Source organism: Rhinatrema bivittatum, chromosome 3 (genome assembly GCF_901001135.1).
Source record: "Rhinatrema bivittatum chromosome 3, aRhiBiv1.1, whole genome shotgun sequence".
Lineage (NCBI taxonomy): Eukaryota > Metazoa > Chordata > Amphibia > Gymnophiona > Rhinatrematidae > Rhinatrema > Rhinatrema bivittatum.
Genome location: NC_042617.1, coordinates 365,860,909 through 365,878,738, shown reverse-complemented (window position 1 = coordinate 365,878,738; position 17,830 = coordinate 365,860,909). Strand labels below are relative to the sequence as shown.

The following is a 17,830-nucleotide window of genomic DNA, read 5'->3' as shown; positions in this document are numbered from 1 at the left end:
CGTGTTAGTAGTGTTACATTACTAGCATACCATTGGGCAGGATTTGAATGGATAGTAATACCCAAGTACTGAAGAGACTCTTTGGCCCAAGTCAGTGGAATCATTAACCATTGAGACTGTAAATGACCACCAATATCCAAGCCTTCAGATTTGTCCAGATTTAATTTTAGCCCCGAAAACTTTCTAAACATTTCATTTGTTTGCAATACAATTGATAAAGTCTCGGGCATTTGTCAAAGTCATCAACATATCGTCGGCAAATAGTAACACTTTCAGAGATTCAGTACTCACGGCCATCTCTCGTACTCCAGTATCTGATTTTAACTTCCAGACCAATGGTTCCAAGGTTAGTATAAATAGGATAGTGGGCAGGGGCAACTTTTGCCTAGTACCCCGAGACAATGAGAAGGGCATTGAGTTTCTAACATTAACATTGATAAATGCTGTTGGACTGGTATATAAAAGTTTAATCGCCTCCAATATAGGCCCTAAAAACCACACTGTAATAAAACACAATTCAGAAAGCTCCAAGATACTCTATCAAATGCTTTTGCAGCTTCGAAGCTAACCACTCGAGGATCCATTGGTTTAGAATAAATGCTAGATTCTATAGCCAAAAACAGCTGACAAATATTCACTTTTGCTGTCCTCCCAAACACAAAGCCAGATTGTTCTGGGGAAATTAACTTAGGCATGATATATTTCAATCTAGTTGCAATTATTTTCGCATAAATTTTCATATCCAAATTTAACAGGGAGATTGGTTGGTATGATGAAGGATACAAAGGGTCTTTGCCTGGTTTGGGTAATACAATAATACATGCTTCCCCAATAGTATGGGGCATCAGACCCTCTTTGACCATGCGGTTGAAGAGAATAGTAAATATTCGCCAAGGGGAGATATCAGTACCTTATAGAATGTAGCATTAAGGCCATCGGGACCAAGGGATTTAAGATTATGTAAAGCTTGGATCGCAATTATTTCTGAGTTAGAAAAAGGTAAATTTAATTTTTCCAATTGTTGAACCCTTAAGAGTTGGCATTTTTACCTCTGACATAAATTCCTGACACATTGCATCTTCCTGCGCCACCTTGCAAAGATAATTATATATAGTCCTGAATATATTTATTTATTTATTTATTTATTTATTTGAAAGTATTTATATCCACAGGATCACCTGGCCCAGTACATTGTCTATTGGAATCTGAGAGCAGACCCGTAACAAATCTAGAACCTCCTTGCACCTTAGTCAATTTTGCCAGCATGTGCCCTGGACGATTACCAAATCTAAAAAACTTAGATTTTGAAAGGTGCATGCGCGCGTCCATGTGCACACGCTTCCCGGTGTTCACACATGGATGTGCCAATTTTTATAACATGGCGCGTACCAGCTCACTTAGGTTATAAAATTGTTGGGTCGCATGCACATGCGTGCTGGATTTTGAAACTCGAGTGCAAGGGGGGAGTACAGTTCTGCAAATTTCACCGAGCGACACATCCTGGCCTTCCCCAGTTCCCTCCCAATTAAGGAGTGGACTGGGAGGGAATTTCCCTACCCTAACCTCCCTTCCCTTTCCTCTCTCCTCCCCAACCCCTAATTCCTATCTTTTTTTAGTCTATTTTATTTTTCCACAACTTACTTCAGGGCCCGACCTGAAGTAAGTTGCGCGCGCTGGCAGCCAGCCCAGCGATCAATGCCGCTGTCCCGGCTCGCCCCTTGCAGGAAGGCCGGCACGTATGCACGTGGCTGGACCTTTTTGAAAATAGACTCTGCGCGCGCAAGGCCCGGCCATGCTTATAAAGGCCGGGTTTTATACGTGCGGGGGATTTAAAATCCGGCCATTATGTTTTAAGGTAAAAAGAGAGGCAGTGGCTCTTCTATGCAATAAATCATTCAATAATTTTTGCGTAGTTTGGTACTTTAATTTTGCTTCTGCTGTCCAAGAGTTGTCAGCTGCCAGGCGTGCAGATGACATTTGCCTCTCCAGCTCGAGGATTTCTTAGTATGGGCCACAAAAATAATAATTTCACCCCTCATGACTGCCTTTGCAGTCTCCCAGTACACAATTGGGTCAGAAAGATATTGTGCATTAGATTCCACACACAGTTGCCATTTGTTTTCCAGAAAAGGCTTAAACTATCATTAAATAGCCAGTGAGGCATTTTCCATGATAGCTAATCTTTAGGCCTTTGAGAAGGAAACATTGAACAAAGATCAGGACTATGATCAGAAATGACTAAGTGGCCTATGGAGGTATCTGTTACTTTGGGGAAACAACATTTCAGAGATCAGGATGTAATCTATTCGAGACCAGGAGTCAAGAGCCCTAGCATGGTGCATATATTCTCTGGACCTCGGAAGTAATGTCCTCCAAATATTTGTACTATGTAACGTATTACAAAGAAGCCCCACCCCCTTTGTGCTATGAGCATGCGCTGTTACCACATTCCTGCTTTTATCCAGTGTCGCATCTGCGACACAATTTAAATCACCCCCCAGTATCAGAGGGGCTTTCCCCATAGCTAGAATATCGGTCACCAGCTGAACAAAAAATTGATGGTTATATTGATTCGGAGCATAAACCGAAGCCAATATAAACCGTTTGGCCAAATAGCTTTCCCCGAACTAATACATAGCGTCCAGACGCATCAGAGTGGTAATGCTCCAAGCAAAAGGAAGAAGGATAGCAACATCACAGTGCTTAGTAGAGCCAGAGGTGGAAAAAAAAACATGTGAAATACCCCGCTTCCGTAATTTGGTGGGTTCAGCCAGTAGGTAACGTGTTTCTTGTGAAAAGATTAGATTACCTTTCAAGCGGTTTAAATGAGAGAGAATGTTTTTCTCTTTTTACTGGTGATCCCAGACCTGCAACATTCCAGGTTACTACTTTAACTTGTCCCTGCACGATCGAGCTCCAGCACTACAGAAACAAGAGATGGGAGGACATAGCCTGGAGAAACTGCACCATCCCAGCACGAGCTTCAGTCCTTCCCCAGATATATGAAACCAATCATCCCAAGCTTTCCATACAATGAACTATACCCAGAAAAGTCAGTTGCTCTTTGACTTGTAGCCGTTCCCACACCCACCCTTAGCTTCCCCCGTAAACTCCAACATATTTCTACGAACCTTAAGACAGATAAAAATATGAATTTCCTGGAACTTATCCCACTCCCCCATTACAAGAATACCCTTAGAAACCTGCCCTCTACTAGAGAGCCTGAGACACCTATGGATACTTTCAGGTGTCACACCCCTAAGATTTGGAATTTTTTTTTTTTATAAGAAAGGCTAAGGACAAAAAAGTACATAAGAAACCTCAATAGTCCAACATGAAAAAGAAAAAATAAACAGCCTCTGGCAAGTTGTGCAACAGCCAGGGAACACTGTATTAACAGTTCGGTGTGGCGAGAGAATTGAGAAACTTTCTGGCTGAATCTACACCTTCATACACCAAGGAAGAATTATTATGCTAGATCTTCAACTTTGCTGGATATTGTAGGGCAAATCTCATCTCCCTCTTCACCAACGTACAAACAATTGGGAACAAATTCTTTTCTCTTTGCAGAAACTCTCGCAGCGAAGTCCTGGAAAATCAAAACCTTGTGCTCCTGAAATGCCAGACTTTTTTATTTATGATAGGCTTGTAGAACCTTGTGCGCATAGTTGAACAGCTTAATAATGACTACATGGGGTTTCTGCCTGTTAGCCTGGAAGGCACCCAAGCGATCTGCATGTTCAATTTTAGGTGTACCCTCCAGGGCAGATAAACCCAATGCTTTGGGTAGCCATGATTCCAAGGTATCCAATCAAGTACCATCTGACAGCGTTTCAGAGAGCCCCACAATCCGCAGGTTACTCCTGCAGGATCTGTTCTCAAAGTCTTCAAGTTTTTCAGCTTGCTCCTGAATTTTACCTTGCACGACTATGGAATCATCTTCTACTACACTCAATCTGCCCTCCACTTGTTCAATACGCTGACCAATATCCACTATGGCATTTTGTACTTCCAAAATCTGTGCTGATAGAGAATCAAACTCAGTCAACACCTCCACGGTTAGGGCTGGTGGATCCTTGTGAGCACTATTTTCTTTGCTAGTCGCCATTTTAGTAGGTGCCGAGCTCAACGGGCTTTTATCTTTCCTGGCTGCCCTGGTGCACATATCTCCCGCTCACACGCAGCAGAAAAGCCAGGGCCGCACACCAGCACAGCCCCACTTCGGCAGGATAAATGTACCCACGTTGCGCTCCACTGTCCAGCGAGCAACCACAGTGCAGCACTGAGATCTCAACCAATGCCCAAGCCGGTAAAATTTATTGTGGCAGCGAGAGAGGCATTCACCACCTCCTGTTCTGCCCTCTTAAAACCCTGCAGAGAGTCAGCGGCTAGAATCGGAGCGATCACTCCCACCGGCAGCTGTTTTGTTGAGGGGCAGGCCCCATGGCCAACTCTTTTTTAAGTAAAGATTTTGCAGTTTATTCAAGCTCACGCACCAAAATATTAGCACCCCAATTTACCCCAACCTTTAAGTTGATGTCGAGATCTTCTGGCAAAAATTATGCTTTCATTAGCAGACATTCAGGGGGTGACACCCAGAGCCCAAGCTTAAGCAGCTTGTTGGCCACACCACATCATGTGACTCCTCCCTCCCCCAGTCATTTTTTTCACAATCAGTTTACAATCACTTGCTCCTGATATGAACAGAAGTAAGCAAACACAAGTAAGAGACAGATGCGCGTCACTTTGGCAGGTTTCAAAATAGCAACTTACGTATATATATGTTGGCCCCTCCCTGGAATGTCCCTGCTGTGCCCTTATTTTCTATGCGTAAATTTACTCACGGTCCCTGTGTTACGTGGATTTTAAAATAGCGTTGACTCGCACATGTCCTATTTTACGCACGCACATGCTCTTCGCTCTCTTTTTTTTTTTTTTTTTGCACGTGCAGCTTTTTAAAATACACCTCTTAAAGGAACCAAGATAGTCTATTAAAGAAAGTAGGGAAAGAGGAGATGTGATATAAACATTTTAAATATCGAGCAGGCGTCAAATGAAGGTAGCGTGTTCCATAAAAGAAATGGGGGAAGATATCTTTTCACTGGTCAACATTTGGAACAGGTTTCCAGCAGAGGCTACGGGAGTCAGAGTTGTGGCAGAATGCAAGCATGCATGAGATGCACCCACAAGTACCTTAGTGGCACCTTTAGTGGCAGAGAGAGAGGGAGAAGACCACAGACCAAGTAAATCCTGTGGCAGCAAAAGTAGATAGGCACAAATGGGGTAGACTGAGTGGAGCAAGTGCTTCTTTTCTGCTGGCATCTATTCTTCTAATTTAATTAGTCACATTTGCTCATGCTTCCCCTCCCCCCCCCCAATGATAAATTATATAGTTAATCGATTTCCATTGATCATGAACAAGAACTGAAGTATAAATCTTTTTTCCAGTCACCTATTCCTTGATAAGAATGCTAATGCAAGCCATGAATTGGTTTGACTTAATGTTAGCTGTTCACATTTTTATGCCTAATTGGCAAACCATGCATTTTATAGCTTTTTTTTTTTTTTTTGCTTGTCACTGATAAGAAAGTGTAAAGTCTTGTATCAACATTACTTATATTATGCCCCCTGAGGAAGCATAAAATTGCATGCAGTCTACATAGTGGTGTGTCAAGCCTCGACTTTAACAGAATCATGAATTTACTTTGTATTTTGTTGTATGTTTCAAAACACTTACAAGAATGTTATTTGAGCACTATGGACTTTCAATTATCTACAATAATCGTTCATGCCTAGCTGAAACTTCATATCTATATATTACCGCACTACTTTCTGTAATGCAAGTATATGGAGAGAAAATTCTGCCCAAGGACAGCACAATTTTGAAATCCTCATGCTTACTTTTCACCTTTGTACCTGCAGTCCCTGCCAGCACCAACAAACAATCAGTTTTCAAAGGGAAAAGGCCACAGTTTCCCTTTAAAAATTAGGTTGCAGTTGAGGGCTTCAAAACTGCCCCCCCAAAAACCATATGTTCCAGATGTACTAAATATTTTTCCCTCCGGCATAAAAAGAGCTATGCATTAAAACTCTTGCAAAAATTAGTTTAGTGTTCACACTTTTAAATTTGACCTAGTGTGTGTATGATGCCAAATTGAGCATGGTCCCTTTAATGTGTGCACACAGTGGGTCCGATGCAATAAACCATGCGTAAAAACATGTGTCCAAACTGGGCGCCCGCTTTTTTTTTTTTTTTTAACACGTGCACAGCAAGATCTCCTGGGCACCCAATGCAGTATGGAAATAAGGTGCGTCCCTAGCATGTCCTTGGCATTGAGCACCCAGGAGACACGGCTGTGCATACAGCCATGGGTTGGGAAAACGGATGCTGGTGAATTGAGCGTCCATTTTCCTAAGCTGGCTGCCGTTAAGACTTTTTTTTTTTTTTTTTTCCATGTTGCTTTCTGTTGTTCTTCCTACTTAGTATCGTGGCAATACTAAAAATAGGAGAAACCACAGAAAGCAGGATTTTTCTTTGTTTAGTGAACCCTGGTCGCCCGGCAAGCTGACCAGCTCCGGAGCCTGTGTTAAATTTGCCATGTTAAAAAGTGTGCATTGGGCGCATGGCAATTTTTTGCATCTGGGTAAAAGCTGATAGCCTCATCTACATGGCATGTACATTTGATGAGCTCTATTAGCTACGTGAGGGTTTGAACATGCGTTTTGGATGCGCTAATCCTCTTATTACATTGGGTGTTAGCCTAGCATGTCCAAAACATGCATCGAACCACTGGTTAAGCTGTGCACTAGCCTGAGCGCAAGATATTACATCGGTGCCAGTGAAACTTGAAATTCCCATGCTAACCAGCCCAAAGTGAAAAGGCTGACTAGCATGTGGGATTACATCAGCCCACCAGACCATCCAGACAGCTAAATCAGGACTGGAATGCTAAAATGTAACACATTTTCGTTGAGTTCTCCCCTCAACATACAGGTTCCCTTGCTCCTCACCAGTCAAGTCAGATCCTCCAACCTTCTGTTCCACGTTGAACAAGTCTCAACCTCTGAGGCAATTCAAACCCTGCACCAGTTCACTAATCAAGATCCAATCATATTCCCAACTTCTGAGGCAGATTGAACCCCTGCCCCCATGGGCCAGGTACTACTGGTGTGCACACTGTGCACTTGCACAGGGCAGCACATCTGGGGGGGATGGCAGAAGAAGAGGCTGCTGGTGGAGCCCCATCCCACTGATAACCCAGAAGAGGAAGAGGCCCGCAAAGCTGTCAGTGCACCCCATCCCACCAGCAGCCAAAAAAAAGGAGAGAGCCTGTTCTACTGCTCCTTCTCAATGCCGACATGCGCTCTTCAAACACACGTGCAGCTAGCATTGTGTTCTATGCTGATCTCATGATGGACACAAGGAGGAGCAGCAGAATGTCTCCCAATTTGGGGGGGGGGGTGCGCTTGTGAGAATGAATGAGAACTGGACTTGGGGGCGGGTGTGTGTGTGTGTGTGTGTGTGTGTGTGTGTGTGAATGAAAGCCTGCTTGGTATGTTATGAATGGGAACCTGACTAAGGAGTAAGTGTGTGTGTAAATGGGATGTGTGTGTGTGTGTGTGTGTGTGTGTGTGAATGGGATCCTGTCTGGGGGGGAGGGGAGGGGTGTGTGTGTGAATGGGAACCTGTCTGGGGAGGTGTGTGTGAATGGGAACCTGTCTGGGGGGGGAGGGGTGTGTGTATGTGTGAATGGGAACCTGTCTGGGGGGGGAGGGTGGGGGTGTGTGTGTGTGTGAATGGGAACCTGTCTGGGGGGGGAGGGTGGGGGTGTGTGTGTGTGTGAATGGGAACCTGTCTGGGGGGGGAGGGTGTGTGTGTGTGTGTGTGTGTGTGTGAATGGGAACCTGTCTGGGGGGGGGGGGGGGGTGTGTGTGTGTGAATGGGAACCTGTCTGGGGGGGGAGGGGGGGTGTGTGTGTGTGAATGGGAACCTGTCTGGGGGGGGAGAGGTGGGGGTGTGTGTGTGAATGGGAACCTGTCTGGGGGGGGAGGGTGGGGGTGTGTGTGTGAATGGGAACCTGTCTGGGGGGGAGGGTGTGGGGGTGTGTGTGTGTGAATGGGAACCTGTCTGGGGGGGGGGGGGGGAGGGGTGTGTGTGAATGGGAACCTGTCTGGGGGGGGAGGGTGGGGGGGTGTGTGTGAATGGGAACCTGTCTGGGGGGGGGAGGGGTGTGTGTGTGTGAATGGGAACCTGTCTGGGGGGGGAGGGGAGGGGTGTGTGTGTGTGAATGGGAACCTGTCTGGGGGGGGGAGGGTGGGGGGGTGTGTGTGAATGGGAACCTGTCTGGGGGGGGAGGGGGGGTGTGTGTGTGAATGGGAACCTGTCTGGGGGGGGGGGGGGGGGGGGTGTGTGTGTGAATGGAGAACCTGTCTGGGGGGGGGGGGGTGGGAACCTGCGTTGGTATGTGTGTGCTTGTGTGAAGAAAGTTTGTGCTGCTCCACTAATCCACGCCATACTTAGGATGACTGGAAATGAAAAGTTTTCATGTATGGAGAGTGGTGAATTTTTCATCCTTATTTGTTTTAATTATTTTATATCTGACTGCCATTTTGAAATATGTTACTGTTGTTTTGGAAATTTTTACATTTTGTATGAGCTCTTAATTATTGGATGTTATTCCATTCCTTAGCTCCTTAGAAATATTCTTTTTATAAGTATGGTTTTACTAATATGATTGATTTTTGTTTGGATGATTGAGGACTGGTGATGTTTGTTTTCCATTGCTGCATAAGCATACAGTATCTAGCTTGTTGCGGTTTCCTGTTCAGTTTCTGTTTATACTTTATAGTCTCTTTATTCTGTATTTGGTGAGGGTGAGTCTGTGTTCTGCATGTTTAACTGAGGTAGGGTATTCTATTTAAAAAAAAAAAAAATGAGGGAGGGGGGGCAGCATAGTCATTGTTTGCACAGGGCAGTAAAAATGCTAGCACTGGCCCTGATCCTCCATAACCTAAAAATGAATGAGATGTCTGCCGTTCCCCTGAGGCAGATCAGACTGCCTTATGTAGTGGCACTTCACCACATATTAGGGATGTGCTATCGTCATGGTTCGGGGACCCTGAAACCTGAACGGACTTTTTCTGAAATTTTGGAAAAAATTTTGTTTCGGGTTAGTTCGCGCTAACGTAAAAATGTTGGTGCACGCTAACAAAGAGTTAGCGTGCATTAACCGAAATTCGGGTTCCCCCCCCCCCCCCCCCCCGAATCACAAAGGCCCAAACCGCGGGAAATAGGATATTTCCCACGGCGGGCCGAAAACGAAGCTTGGTTTGGGCTTTGCGCATCCCTACGCATATTATGTAGGATGATATGCAGTGAAGTGCCAATAGCAGGACTTTCAGATTGATAAAGTATTTTGGAGGATTGAGGCGGGGGTTGGCGAAGAAGTCCAGTCTGCCTTGGAGGGTTGGGAAGAGGTGAATGATCTTGATGCTGAAGGAAAATAGTACATCTGATCGAGATCAGACTCCCCCTCCCTAACCCTCTAAGGCAGATAGGATGACTTCCCCAACCAGCCTCACTCCTCCAGTATACTTTTTTTTTATCATTCTAAAAAGTCCACATTTCATCTTTCCTGCCTGCATGCACGTGACACCAATTTTAGCATAAAGCATACACATGCTAATGGGTTGTGACTGAGCTTAGTGCTTTGCATGAAATTTTGTGTGCATGCTGAACAATCTTAGTGTTTATGCTATGCTTTGGATGCATAGGCTCCAAAATGTGCAAAACCCTTTAGCAGATCGGGGCCATACTATGACAATTTCACTGCGCTATATCTGGTCCAAGAAAGTGTGATGTTAATAACTTAAATATTGCTAATTTTAATTATGTGGTATGCTGTTTGTATCATACAGAATTGGCACACACAGCATTACATTAGCAGATACATTTTGTATAGAAACAAATCGTTTTATTAGAAGCACTGTTTAAATATACAAAATTTAACTTATATGCATGTTTTAGTCAAGTAGACTTGATAAACACAAACTTAATGGGCAGGATAGGTCCTGATAAAATGTTCAATTTTATTTTTTTTCTTCACAGGGCCACATTTGATGTTTGAAGATGAAATCCTTGCATTGCAGCCACAAGTGGATAAACTTACGACTCTGGGAGTGAACAAAATTATTGCCCTGGGACATTCGGGGTTTGAAACAGATAAACAGATTGCACAAAAAGTAAAAGGAGTGGATGTTGTAATTGGAGGGCATACAAATACCTTTCTTTATACAGGTACTGCTCTTGCTCATTTTCACTAGTCGTCATGGCTGTTGCTCAGTTTTAACTGGTGTCCATTAGAAGTTTCTCTTCCCCTGTTACTGCAGCTGAGGAACAGGATTAAGATAAATCTCCACGCTCTGGAGATTTTTCAGAGCCCACATTGTTGCAAAGTCCATGGGTATTTTTTATTTTTTTTTCCCGTGGACTTTTGCACCTGTTCTTCTCAAAGGGAAAATAGGCTCACGCACCTTCCCTTTGAAGGTGCGTGAGCCTATTTTAAGGCAAGCTTTCCAATAGGCACCTCCTCCTGACTTTCAGACCCAACCATTGCAGGGTTTCACCAACACCTTGCCACTTAATTTTCATACCGTAATTGCTTATTCACAATTCTAACAGTCATTATTCACCTTTATATAACCGTCTACTGCAGACCATATTCGCTACTAAAGTTCCTTGTAAAAAAGATTAAATCTGTTAAACGCTATTGTTACACTCTATGTTATTTGTAATAATGTTCAATGGTTTATTGTTATTGTTCCATGTTCTATGTAAAAATAAAAATTGTTATTGTTCCATGTTCTATGTAAAAAAACCCAGGTCTAACTTCCCAGACCAGGGCAACCTCTTTCGTTACTTGTAAACCGGACTGATTTGTATTGCATACAGGAATTCCGGTATATAAAATTTAAAAAATAAATAAAAATAAATAAAATTGCTCAGGGGAAAAAATACCCGCAGAGATCTTTACCCATGGATAATTTTTACTTGAAAGCCAACACTGGCCCTAAATTAGTTTGAGATCTAGTTATTTTGGGCCTTCTTTGAACTTATTGCGAAAAGCTTGTGTTTCCTTTATTGTCCTGCTACACACCGGTGCAGACACGTGGGTTGCCACCCTCTTCTGAGGCAGAGGTCACAGCTTTTCCTGCTAGGTTGTTGTCTTAGGTACAGTGGTAGAGCCCAGCAAAAGCCAATGTTCACTGTTCCCAGCAGATGGTAGGAAACACTGCTCTCATGCAGCAGGAATGCGTCTCAAGATGCTAGTTTGTCCAGTCTGCTAGAGGGATTTTGCTGGAGCAGCTTTACTTTTTTTTTTTTTTTTTGGCAGTGTTCCTTGATCAGGTTGCTGGTTTAAGTTTAAATGACTCTTCTCCTGTGGGGACTGGTGGAACTGGGAATGAAGCTTATTCAGGCTAGGAGGATGCTCTGAGATACCCTCCCCCCACTCAGGGGGGGGAAAAAAAAAAAAAAGAGGCAGAGAGCTGTGAGAAGACTGTGGCTGTTAAGCTCTGACTCTGAGAACAGAGAGGTAAGTGTTGGGGACAGAGGGGCTTTTGGGGGATTTTTTCAAGCAGTTTATTTCTGGTTCTTCTTTCACTGCTTGGGCTTTCTCTGGTCAGCGAAATATGGCAGAACATATTGGCACTGTGGAGCCTGTGCCAGCTGGCCCACCTGTACGCACTGCCGACGTCTGCTCCATCTGTGAAAAGGCCGTGGCACCGATTGCAGCAAGCAGAGGAAGGCACCTGAGACTAAGGCCTCAATTTTGGGAGAGGTGGCAGGGCCCTCTTATTTAAACACTTGCACCATGCTGAAGGCTGGGAGATTGACCCTGCTGTCTCGGTGGAATGGCTGCTACTTTGGAGCACTCTTTCTTGCGCTTTCCTCTCCCAACAGCTCCGGTTTTAAATGCTGGTGAGCCAGGGGGCGTGTCTCTCTTATTCTGTACCCTGTAGGGGAGTTTCCCTCGGAGACCGTGCAAGGTCCCAGCTCTGTCCTTCCCAGGGGATTTTTCACCAGGTCTTATGCGTTATTCAAAGGTCTGGTGAAGTGGGGAGAACCAGGGTTTTCGCAACAAGTGGGCCCTCCTTACAGTATGCTGAAACGGGCCTTTCTGCGGGGGAAAGCATGCCAGATTGGCTCCAGCTGCTTTTGACGAGGGAGAATCCTCTGTTGTGAGTATGTCCGCAACTTCCGAACAGGAGGAAAATGTAGACATGGAGAGCTGTGGCTCCCTTGAGGGGAGGAGGAATTGTCCTCAGAAGGGGAAGATGGCTCCTGTCGTCCCCGTGTTTTTATAAGGATAAGATTTCTACTCTTTATTTTGCAAGTGGTTATATCACTAAGAATGTCTGGTTCTTGAGGATGGAGAACCCCTCACTTGTGTGGGATCCCATTCTCCAGGGAGTTTGCAAATCATCTAAAGCCTTTCCGTTCCATTTCAAAGTAGAAGGTATACAGCTGTTGGAATGGGAATCCCCTGAAATTGGGCTCAAGGGTGTCGAAGCTTTAAACAAACAGTACTCCTGGCTCCCAATTGCCATTCAGCCTCTGTTTGAGATGCACTTAGTTCTTCGGTTTACTTGCAAAACGACCGTTCCGGAAGAGAGGGCTGCAGTGCTTGAGGATCCAGAGGACAGGAAGATTGAAGCCCTTTCAAAGTATTCTTTCACTTCTATTGCTCTCGCGGTTCAGATTGCTATATATATGTGTGTGTGTGTTTATGCAGCTCAAACGCTTTTGAGCTGGATTCAACAGCTTCCAGACAGATAAGATGTGCCTTGTCTGGAGTCAGGGGCAGCACTTCTTGCAGGCTCAATGTATGACTTTATCCCCAGGTTGGTGGCGCCTGCGGTGGCAGTATGACGGTTGTGGTTGCATCAGTGGGCAGCAGATAATGTATTCCAAAACCCATTTGAGCATGCTACCTTTTTAAGGGGAAGTTGTTTGGTGTGAGAACTTGGAAAAGCTAGTCAAGATGCTGGGAGGGAGACTTAAGGACCCCAAAGCTCCCAGAGGATAAAGTCTGTCCTTATTTTTGGACAGAGACCAGGGTCAGTTTTGGAATTCCAGGAAATATAGGTTAGACAGTCTACCTGCCAATCTTTCAGATTCAAGGGTAGAAATCGGTCATTTTAAGGGACCAGGAAGCCTCAGGGGGAGTCGATTAGTTCTGCTGGAAACAGTCATTCCACCCAATGAACAGCAGCAGATCATCTCCCTGGGAATGTCTGTTGGCATTCACCTGCAGTTGTCTTACCGGGAGTGAACCCACATAATCTCAAACCCGTGGGTTCTAGATGTGGTGCAGAAGGTTACGCTGTATAACTCACAGCTTCAATTCCTGATGCTTTCATTGTTTCTCCAAGCACTTCACCTCTTAAGAAACTGGCAGCTACAGAACGTGCAGGCAATAATGATTCCTGTGCCTTCTGAAGAGTGGGATCTGAGTCAGAACTCCATTTACTTTGTGATTCCAAAGGACGGACAGTTCACACAGGCCCATTCTAAAGTTGAAAGGGATAATGAACAGCAAGCTGCGCATCTCATGTCCATATGGAAATGCTCAGGTCAGTGACAGTGGAGGTGCATCAGGGTATCTCTCATCTCTAGACTTGTCAGAAGCATGTTTCCATGTTTCTATCAGGGAACAGCCAGAGACATCTCAATTTTTGCATATTGGGGAAGCATCTTCCTTTCGGTCTTGTATTGGTTCCAAGAACCTTCCCCAATGGAATGGTGGTGGTGCCATCTTTCTTCTGAAAGAAAGAAGTTATGGTTCATCCTTATCTCAACAATTGGTTGATCCAGGCCAAGTCTCTGTTTATGTCCAACAGAGTTGTTCAGATTGTAAAAGACTTGGGCTGCGTCATCATTTTTTCCAGAACAAGCTTCTTCCTTCTCAGTCTCTGTAATACCTAGGGGGCCCTCTTCTGTACAAAAGCAGGCTGAGTTTACCTGATTTAGGAAAAATAGACAAGATCATGGAATTTCATTTCTCAGGAGGCACCCAGAGCTTGAGATTATCTGAAGCTGCTGGTTTCCGTGGCAGTCATCTTGGATTTGGTTCTGTGGGCCAGGGCTCACGTTCTGCTTTTGCAGTTGTCTCTCCTTTCTAGTTGTTCCTCTCAGTCTCAGCACTATGACATCCACAGTTGGTGAGATGGTGGACATTGTTGCTGAACCTACAGAAAGGTATGAGTCTGGAACCCGGCATCATCGCCACAGATTCCAGTCTAAAGGAATAGAATGCTCACTGCTAGGATCAGGTGGCTCAAGGACTTTGGTCACTGAAGGAGAGCTCATAGTCCATAAACAGTGTGGAAACCAGGGCCATCATGTTAGCGTTGCTTTGCTTTCCTGCCTGTGGTAAAGGAGAAATCATCCTGGATCTTTTCTGACAATGCCATAACATTGGCATTAATGAACAGACAAGGGTGTCCAAGGAGACAAACCTTCTGTTCTAGTGGGCAGAACAGAATCATCTGTAAATCTCTGCAGCTGATATTGCAACGCTAGAAAATGTTCAAACAGATTTTCTCAGTAGAAACATACTGGATCCCAGAGAGTGGGAACTCAGCAGAGAGGCCTTTCAGAGGATAGTTGCTGGATGGGAACCACCTGAAATGGACCTAATGTGGGCTCACAAGAATGTCAAGTTACTTCAGTTTTTTAATTGATGCAGGAAGTACAGTTCTTAGGGAATAGATGCCCTAGTCCAGCCTTGGCAGGAGAAGGGATTGTTGTGTTTTTCTCTCTGGCCACTGTGTCCTAGTTGTTATGGTGGCTCCAAATTGACCAAGAAGTCCATGGTATGTAGATTTCATGAGACTACAAGTTGATTCCCTGCTCGAGTTTCACAGGACTCAGGGTCTTTTGATTCAGGGTCCAATTCTCAGGTAAGCTCGAGTTCTTGAGAGGTCACGGTTACACAAATATGGATATTCCTCCTCTCTAATTTTTACTCTTCTGAAGTCCCAAAAGAATTCCCCATTGCTGTTTTATGTCTGTTCGTAGTGGATTTTTCAGTTTTGCTGCAGACAATAGATGGTTTTTCCTTAGCAGGAAGAATGTTCGATCATTTTGTGGTTTCTGTAGAAGGGATTGGATAAGGGTTTAGCTGTCAGTTTCCTTAAGATCTAAGATCTGCTTCTCATCTAGTTTGGGCATAAAACATATTCGGCCAGTCTTTAGGTTTTTGCTACTCAGTGGAATTTGAATCTAGTACTCAGAGCCTTAGTAGGTTTAATATTTGTGCTGCTCAAGTTTATTTATTTATTTTATTTAAAAACTTTTATATACCGGTATTAGTATGCATACATCATACCGGTTTACAATGTAACTTTAAAGGTAGAAATTACAATGAACAGGGAGGGCGAACAAGGAGGAGTATACAAAGAGCAGGAGGTGGAGGAATTAAAGCAATAAATAAAAACTGCAACGGACTATTTACAGGAATATACAAGGCGTAGGCAAGATACTTGCAGAAGTCGGTGTACTTAATCAGGGTAGGCTTGTCGGAAGAGCCATGTTTTAAGTTTTTTTCTGAACTTGGCGTAACATGGCTCTAGCCTGAGAGTGGTAGGGAGGGCGTTCCATTGTTTAGGGCCTGCAATGGATAGTGCACGGTCCCTGGTAGAGGAGAGGTGGGCTTTTTTCAAAGGGGGAATGGAGAGGGTGCCTTTGTTGACAGTGCGAGTGGGTCGTTCAGTGCGTATAGGACGAAAGGGTTCATCCAACCAATTGGAATTGTGCGAGTGGATGGACTTGTGCACTATGGTTAGAATTTTGAAGAGAATTCGGGATGCGATGGGGAGCCAGTGGAGTTCTTTGAGTATTGGGTAATGTGATCAGCTTTCCTTGAGTTGGTGATGACCCTGGCGATGGCATTCTGGAGCATTTGTAAGGGCTTGGTGGTGGAGGAGGGTAGGCCAAGGAAGAGGGCATTACAGTAGTCCAGCTTTGAGGAAAGGGTGGCTTGGACGACGGTGCGGAAGTCATGATAGTGGAGGAGGGGTCTGAGTTTCTTCAGGATGTGAAGCTTGAAGAAACCTTCTTTGAGGATGGAGTTGATCTGTTTTTTGAGATTGAGTTGTTGATCTATGATAACCCCAAGGTCTCTTACTGTGGGTTGGGGTGTTATGACGTTGAAAGCTGGATCGTTGGAGATCGGTGGTTTGGGAGGGAGGTGAGGAGAGATAAGGAGCAGCTCTGTTTTGGAGTTTAGAGCGAGGTGGATGTTGGTGAGGAAGTCATTGATGTTGGCAAGACATGTGTTCCAGAAGGCAAGGGCATCTGAGAGAGAGTTGTGAATGGGAATGACGATTTGAACGTCATCTGCATAGAGGTAGAATTTGAGGCCGAGGTCTGTGAGGAGCTGACATAGAGGTGTGAGATAAATGTTGAAAAGGGTGGAGGAGAGGGAGGAGCCTTGTGGGACACCTTGAGACAAGGGATAGAGTGTGGAGTTGGCGTTTCCTATCTTGACGGAGAACTTTCTGTTAGATAAGTAGGATTTAAACCATAGTAGGGCTAGGCCTGAGATGCCTATTTCGGATAGCCGGTTGATGAGGAGGTTATGGTTGATGGTATCAAAGGCAGCTGAGATGTCGAGTAGGGCGAGGAGGTAACAGTTGCCTCGGTCCATGCCTATGAGTAAGTGGTCCGTGAGGGAGAGCAGGAGGGTTTCTGTATTGAGGTATTTACGGAAGCCGTATTGGGCTGGATGCAGAATGTTGTTGCTTTCTAGATATTCTGTAAGTTGGATGTTTACAATCTTTTCCATAATTTTGGATAGGAAGGGCAGGTTAGAGATAGGGCGGAAGTTAGCGGGGTCTTTAGGGTCTAGTGTTGGTTTTTTTAGGAGGGGCTTGACAATAGCTTGTTTAAGAGCATCTGGGACAGAGCCTGAAGAGAGGGAGGAGTTTATGATGTCTGCGATGGGTTTGGATACAGTGTTCGGGATGGAGAGGAGGGATTTTGTGGGAATGGTGTCTGAAGGGTGGGAAGCTGGTTTAAGTTTTCTGAGAATAGATTCCACTTCTTTAGCGGAAGTCAGGTCAAGGGTTTGGAGGGTGGGTGAAGTGGGGGAAGGTTGGAGGGAGGGGGAAGGGGAGGTGGATGGAGAAGGGTGTTGAAATCTGCGGAGGATGTTGGTGATTTTTGTGAGGAAATACTGGGCGATTTCTTCGCTCTTAGTGGAGGCATCATTCTCAGGGATAGTGAAATTTCTGAGGAATATTTCACTGAAAATGCTGTTTGGTGGTGTAATGCCCCCTTGACCGCTTGCCTCCCTGGGTCCGGGACTGACCTGGCAGGAGTCCCCCCTAGAGCAGACTCCCATCTGTCCTTGTATTCTTGGCACCTGATGCCTCCGCCTGGGGAAGAAGGTGTTAGTAGGTGGGATTTCCCTCTCTTCACCCTAGGAAAAACAAATGGGATTGTGAATAAGGCTTGGCAGTATGTACAAATATATACAGGTTTATTAGACTATACAAGTATATACATTTCTGCATGTCTATGTACATTGCTAATAGGATGTCAAGCATAGTTAGTAGTCTGTCTACACAACTATGTATATTTCTACAGGGTAGCAAGAACATTTAATATTCGTCAGTTTGGGGTTGTTGGCCCCCCAGAGTATACCACTCTATAGAATAGAAGGGACTTCCTGCATTCCCGTTTACTCAAGCATTATTATTATTATCCTCCCTGTTTTATCCCAAGTCTCACCCATGTGAACAGATGCAACTGGGCGTTATTGGT

General features: G+C 44.7%; 1 protein-coding gene across 1 annotated transcript in view; it reads left to right on the top strand.

The window, feature by feature from the left end:
• The window catches only part of NT5E (5'-nucleotidase ecto), a 156,399-nt gene that overhangs the window by 48,713 nt on the left and 89,856 nt on the right, over positions 1 to 17,830 (top strand). Inside the window, exon 3 of the mRNA XM_029595490.1 lies at positions 10,109 to 10,297. Coding sequence (XP_029451350.1) covers positions 10,109 to 10,297 — 189 coding nt within the window. The remainder of the gene's footprint in view (positions 1 to 10,108; positions 10,298 to 17,830) is intronic.